The 6531-nt window shown below is 47.1% G+C and overlaps 1 protein-coding gene across 1 annotated transcript; it reads left to right on the top strand.

Moving 5' to 3' along the window:
* The first annotated feature begins 498 nt into the window (after positions 1-498).
* MT3 (metallothionein 3) lies at positions 499-1882 on the top strand. The gene is made up of 3 exons (XM_004371567.1): positions 499-529; positions 772-837; positions 1773-1882. The coding sequence occupies exons 1-3, from the start codon at positions 499-501 to the stop codon at positions 1880-1882; spliced, it is 207 nt and encodes a 68-aa protein (XP_004371624.1).
* Positions 1883-6531: the final 4649 nt, after the last annotated feature.

The following is a 6531-nucleotide window of genomic DNA, read 5'->3' as shown; positions in this document are numbered from 1 at the left end:
CGCAAAGCCCCCTTCCCTCTCTCCCTCCACTTTCAGAGGTGGGAAGTTAGCCTTTTTACCAGGCGGCGGCTGCAACGGCGGACGCGTCCTCAGCTGCGCACATGGCAGCGCGCACACGAGCGGGCGGCGAGCGTCCCCCGCCGTACACACGAGGGGAGACGGGTAGCTGTGAGCATATACCGGGGAATTGGGGAGGTCGGTGCGTACACGGTTGTGCACATGGCAGCAGGGTGGGAGTAGGGTCGCACACATGGGACGGGACCGGGGCGCCCCGTACCGTGCACTTGGCGGGGGTGGGGGGATCGCCGCCGCAGTGCGCCGGGGCCTGTGCACACAGACCTGAGAGCGTGGGCCGTGCGCAGGGGCGCGCGCCGAGCGGGCTTTGCTTGCGCGCCCCCGCCTCGGGGCTATAAAAGCCTCGCCACGTGCTGTCGCTAGCTTTGCGTCCAGTTGCTCGGAGAAGCCCGCTCACCGCCTCCATCTACTGCTCGCCTCGCCATGGACCCTGAGACCTGTCCCTGCCCTACTGGTGAGCCCCCGCCCCCATCCTGCGGCACAGCGCGCCTCTTGCTTGCAAAGAATACCGTCCCCTACGCCTTTGCTCAAGAACACTTGGGGACGGGCCCCTCATTTTCCATTTTTAGCGTCGTGAAGGAAGGCACGGCCATGTCCCGAACGGCGCGGAGATTTGGCACTCCATCTCCCCCTTTGAGGACTGGGGTCCCCCGGGTTTTACCACATTAATCCTCTCTGTGGCGTCTCCCTCTCCAGGTGGCTCCTGCACCTGCGCTGGTTCCTGCAAGTGCGAGGGATGCAAATGCAACCCCTGCGAGAAGAGTGAGTGTGGGGAGCGCCCACCACCCCCGCTCCACCCCTGAGTCTGCGTCGGGCCACGCAGGATATGGAGAGCCCCCAGGCCTTTATTCCATTGCTTCTCAACCCTTGCTGGAGAGAATCACCTGGGGAGACCTTAAAATAGAGATGTCTGGGCCCCACCCCTAGAGATTGATTCAGTTGGCGAGGTATTTTTGTAAACTCCCAGAAGATTCTACCGGGCATCTGGGATGGAGAACCGCTACCCAGGTTCAGCCTCGCCCCTCACAGCCCACAGTGCCTGGGGGAGCCATCAGTGCTTCTGGGGAGAGCTCTAGAGTTCGGATCCCTTGGCCTCTCTCAGGCCTCGTGGATCCTCTCAATTTAATCCCTCAAAGTCTCCCGAGCATGCCCAGGGTAATATGCAAGGAGGACAGGAGGTGGAAGGAGATTCCCTTCGTCCCTTGTGTGTAAGTCTAGGCACGCATCTTCCTGGAATCTCCTGGACCCCTACACCTGCAGCATCTCTGCTCCTCCAAGTCTATCCTTCAAAGCCCTTTTCAGATGCCATTTACCCTGGATGCTTTCTCCTTGAATTCCAGCATGCCCCAGTCTGGGCCTAACCCCACTATAGGGGGGCGGGGGGGGGGAACGGGGAGGGGGAAGGGAGGAAGGGAGGTGTGGGTGGAACCTCCCTGGCACTCACCGAAGGGTCTGTGGGCTAGTCCAGGGGCTGTGGATTAATTACTCAGCACAGCTTCCCAGTGGTAAAACCATAAATGCTGAGTCATATCAGGTGGGAGGCTAGGAAGGGGGCATCCACCAGCTCTGGCTGAACCAATATGGCTTCCCAGCCAGGTAGCACCCCTTTCCTCTTTCCCTAGCCCTTTGGGAGAGGCAGGTGGGACTGCAGGGGCCATCAGACTGGGCACTAACCCCACTCTCATTTTTATCTGCAGGCTGCTGCTCCTGCTGCCCTGCTGAGTGCGAGAAATGTGCCAAGGACTGTGTGTGCAAAGGCGATGAGGGGGCCCAGGCAGAGGCGGAGAAGTGTAGCTGCTGCCAGTGAGGACGTGCCCTTCGTGTGGAGAGTGTGTAAACAGTGCTGGTGCCCAGTGCAGCCTCTCCCCTCGGTGAAACCTGACTGTGTGTCCCCTTCCCCTGCTGGTCAATAGCCAGTGACAATAAATCCTGTGAATAGCATGAGCCGAGGACTAGTCTCTTCCTAAAGGGGGAGGGATGTGTCGGGGGAGGGGAGCCTAATCTGAGGGAACCATCAAATTGAAAATCCATCCCAGGACGTGCGCACTGGCCTGTTTGGGACGGAGATGAACCCTGGGGGTGGAGTGCATCCTCCCCACCTTCAGATGGCACTTGATCCTCCTGCTACGTTATGCTCAGCTCTGGGAAAAGAGGGGAGACCAGATCCGTCTAGGTTTGTCTCTTTCTTCAGCCTTTCAGCCTCACTTTCTTCATCTGTAAAATGGGGATGGGGAGCATTAGAATTGGACCCCAGCTCCAAAGGCGTATGGTTCCCAGAATTTTGTAGCTGCTCCTGCAAAGCTTCTTGTTTCCAGAGTCATTGGAGGAGAATTCAGGAGGCACAGACGCCTGTCTTGGCAAACTGTCAGCTGCATTTCCAAGGTCACCTCCCTGAATAGCCTGCTTTCCCAGACACATATTGTTCGGCTCCTTTTCAAATCTACTCGCTTGGCAATTTGTGTCCAGCCTTTCTTGCTTCAAGGGGAAGTGGGGTAATAGGAGCTTTCATCCTTGGGGGTTGTGTCTCAGATCTACCCTGGGTTAGCTGAGAAGGGAGGAATAGAATTTGCGGAGACAAAAGGTCCCTGGTAGGTAGACACAGGGTTGTAAACACGTCCAGTTTTTCAGGACAGTTCATTCAAAAGCCCTGCAGCATTTGCCTTTGAACCTCACAGGCTGAGTTTAGACAAGGGGGGTACAAAAAATGCCAAGACAGTTTTGAAAAAGAACAACAAAAGAAGCTTGCCCCAGCCTGCTAGAACTACTTGTTCTAAAGCTCTAGAAAGAGGTGTGGGCTCAGGAATAAATCAGTAGAGCAGAGAGGAGAGTTCAAAAACAGACCCTTGTGAGTTGGAATTAATAGATGATCAAATCAGTGGGACAAGGATACGCTAGTCATTTAAGTGCGTGGGGACAACTGGCTACCCCTTTGCATATCATATGAAAAATATTTCAATTGACTTAAATACCTAAGAGCAAAATTCAAAGCTATGAAAGAAATTTGAAGAGGAAAATAGAAGCGTTGATTGCTTTAGGGTCGGAGGCGACCCTTTTAAATAACACATATAAAAGACTGATAAATTTGAGATTATGCCAAGTCCTCTTAAAGTAAATTTTCTTATTTGATCTTTACAACCCTAAAAGAAAGATACGATTATTATACCCATTTTACAGATGGGAAAATAGGGCTTAGGGTAATTTTCATAATGTCACATAACTAGAATGTGGTAGAGACAAGATTTGAACGCAGGCTGTCTGACTCTAAAAGTCTAGGTCCTTAAACACAAATGCTCATTGTTTTCTCGCTACTGATCTGCTCTGTTACAAGAAAAGCATCAAAAACAAAGCTAAAAGACAAGATTGGTGGAGAAAATATTTGATATATATATGTATGTATGTATAGAAGACAAAAGATCAATATCTACAATATACAAAGAGTTCACACAAACTGATAAAAGGACAACTCAATTAAAATGTAGGCTAGTGATATGAATAAGCGATTTATGGAAAAATAAACTTAGATGGCAAAGAACAAATGTACTAAAGCTCAACCTCATTTGCTATCAGGGAAATGCAAATTAAAATAACATTTTGCCCATTAGTTTGGCAAAAGTACAAAAGAATTTTTTTTTTTTTTTTTAATTACATGTAGGAAAATGGTTGTGTACCTCCATCTCCTTCTGGGGAAAGTATACACTGGTACAGCCACCTTGAAGGGCATTTTAACAGTAGTTACTCAAATTTAAAATATAAATACCTTCAATCCAGGTAGTTGACTGTATCATCATTTCTAACAGCAGAAACATGGAAACAAGCTATATGTCCTTCAGCAAGGAAGTAGTTAAAAAATGTATATACCAAAAAAAAAAAAAAACCCCAAACCCACTGTCACTGAGTCAATTCCAACTCATGGCGACGCCACGCATTACAGAGTAGATCTGGACCATAGAGTTTTCTTGGCTGTAATCTTTACAGAAGCAAATCACCAGGCATTTCTTCCACAGTGTTGGTGAATGGGTTTGGACTACCAACCTTTAGCTTAGCAAACCAAAAAGAAAAAAAAAAAAAAACCAAACCCGTTGCCATCAAGTTGGTTCTGACTCATAGCAACCCTGTAGGACAGAGAACTGCCCCGTAGAGTTTCCAAGGAGCGCTGGTGGATTTGAACTGCTGACCTTTTGTTAGCAGCCTGAGCTCTTAACCACTGCACCACCGAGTGCGAACCATTTGCACCATCCAGGGACCTCAAAAATGTACATAACTGACATCTGATAAAAAGAATGGCTCTAGGCAAGGCTGAAGGTACAGCTGTGGAAACACCTCCACAGCTTACCATCAAGTGAAAAAGGCAAACTATAAAACAGTTCATACAGCATAATGCTAATTATGTAAAAAGGAAAATAAAAACTCCATATTTGGAGCCCCTGGGTGGTGCAAATGGTAAACATGCTCTGCTGCTCCGAGCCTTGAAAGAAAGGCCTGGCAACCTACTTCCTAAAGCTCAGCCACTGAAAACCCTATGGAGCAGAGTTCTACTCTGACACGCATGGAATCACCACGAATCAGAACAGCTGGTTTATACGTAATTAAGTGTAGATGCATGGAAGGGGAGTGGGATTTGCCAGGAGCGTCCAGTGAATCTTTAGCTTTATCTGTATTAATGTTTTACAAAGAGAATGCATTCATTTCCGTTTGACTAATTTTAAAATATGCAAGTGAATACTGGCAATATCAATTCTTCTGACCCTGAGTACCTGGAGTTAGGTCAGATTTCACAGGTTTGGAAGCCAGTCCTCTGCAAGACTGCCTCACTTCAGACCCTCCTCCCCTCCCCACTGGATGCAGTACAGCTGCATCCACTGTTAGCCCCAATTTCGCAGATGGGGTGAAGGCAAACCAACCCTATCTGGCCGTTTGGAATTCTGATATAAAGGCTGAAAGGTCTAGTTACGATTTCTTGCCTAGGAACATTCCTACTTCAGGCACTTGCACTTCCGGCCCTGGTCCTTTGTAAATATTTTCTCAGTCTGTGGTCTGTCTTTTCATTTTCTTAATGTCTTTTGAAGGATGAATGATTTTAATTTTGATGAGGTCTGTCTTAGTTATCTAGTGCTGCTAGAACAGAAATACCACAAATGGGTGGCTTTAACAGATAAATTTATTTTCTCACAGTTTAGGAGGCTAGAAGTTCGAATTCAGGCCTCCGCCTCTAGGGGAAGGCTTTCTTTCTCTGTTGACTCTGGAGGAAGGTCCTTGTCTCTGAGCTTCTGCTCTTCATGGGGCTTGGCATCTCTCTTCTCTCATCGTCGCTTGCTTGCTGCTTGCTTAACCTGCTCTTCTAAATCTCAAAAGAGATTGATGTAAAGCATACCCAACACTAATAATGTCTCCTTAACAAAACAAAGAAAACCCTATTCCCAAATGGGATTATAACCAGGGGTATTATTGTTGTGTGCCTTCGAGTTGATTCTGACTCATAGCAACCCTATAGGAATCCACTCAAAGGCATATAATCTTAGTCTATAATCTTTATGGAAGCAGATCACCAAGTCTTTCTCCCAAGGAGCCGCTGGTGGGTTCCAACCACTGACCTTTCGGTTAGCAGCCAAGCACTTAACCACTGCACCAGGGTTAAGGGCTCCTAAAGGGGTTAGGATTTATAACACATACTTTAGGGGGACACAATCCATAACAAGGTCCAATTTGTCAATTTTCTTTGATTAATTGTGCTTTTGGTGTCATATCTAAAAACTCTTAGCCTAACTAAAGGTCATGAAGATTTTCTCCTTTATTTTCTAGCTGTTTCATAGTTTGAGCTCTTACACTTAGGTCTGTGGTTTAATTTTGAGTTAATTTTTATGTACAGTATAAGATAAGGGTCTAAGGGGTTTTGTTTTCAATGTATGTGTCCAGTTGTCCTGGTACCATTTGTTGAGAAGTTGAATTGTCTTGACAACTTGTCAAAAATCAGTTGACTATAACTGTAAGCATTTGTTTCTAGACTTTCAGTTCCATTCCATTGATCAATATGCCTATCCTTGCACTAATACCATACTGTCTGGGTTACTGTGGCTTCATAGTAAGTTTTGAAATTAGATGGTATATGTCCTCCAATTTTGCTCTTGTTTTTCTGGTGGTATTCTTTTTTGTTTTCTATCTTTCAGCCTGTTAATAAACTATGTTTTCTGTCTTTCCATGGGATTTTGAGCAGGCACAGGTGACACATCCACTGAGCTTGCCTTCTCAACCCAGCCCTCCAAACCATTTCCTATCAACAATCTTTGTGGTCACCAAAAACCCACCAGCCTTGTGCTGGACACTGAGGATAGCTGAAAAGATACAGTTTTTGTCCTTCAAGGAGCTCAAGGACTAATGGAGATGATCAGACAATCTCAAGGACACCTAGAATGGAATCCTCGATGCTTTAGAGCTAGAAGAAACTTACAGATCATGGTA

This window comes from Trichechus manatus, unplaced genomic scaffold, assembly GCF_000243295.1.
Source record: "Trichechus manatus latirostris isolate Lorelei unplaced genomic scaffold, TriManLat1.0 scaffold00014, whole genome shotgun sequence".
Lineage (NCBI taxonomy): Eukaryota > Metazoa > Chordata > Mammalia > Sirenia > Trichechidae > Trichechus > Trichechus manatus.
Note: the sequence above shows the minus strand (reverse complement) of the source record. Positions and strands in the feature narration are given on the sequence as shown.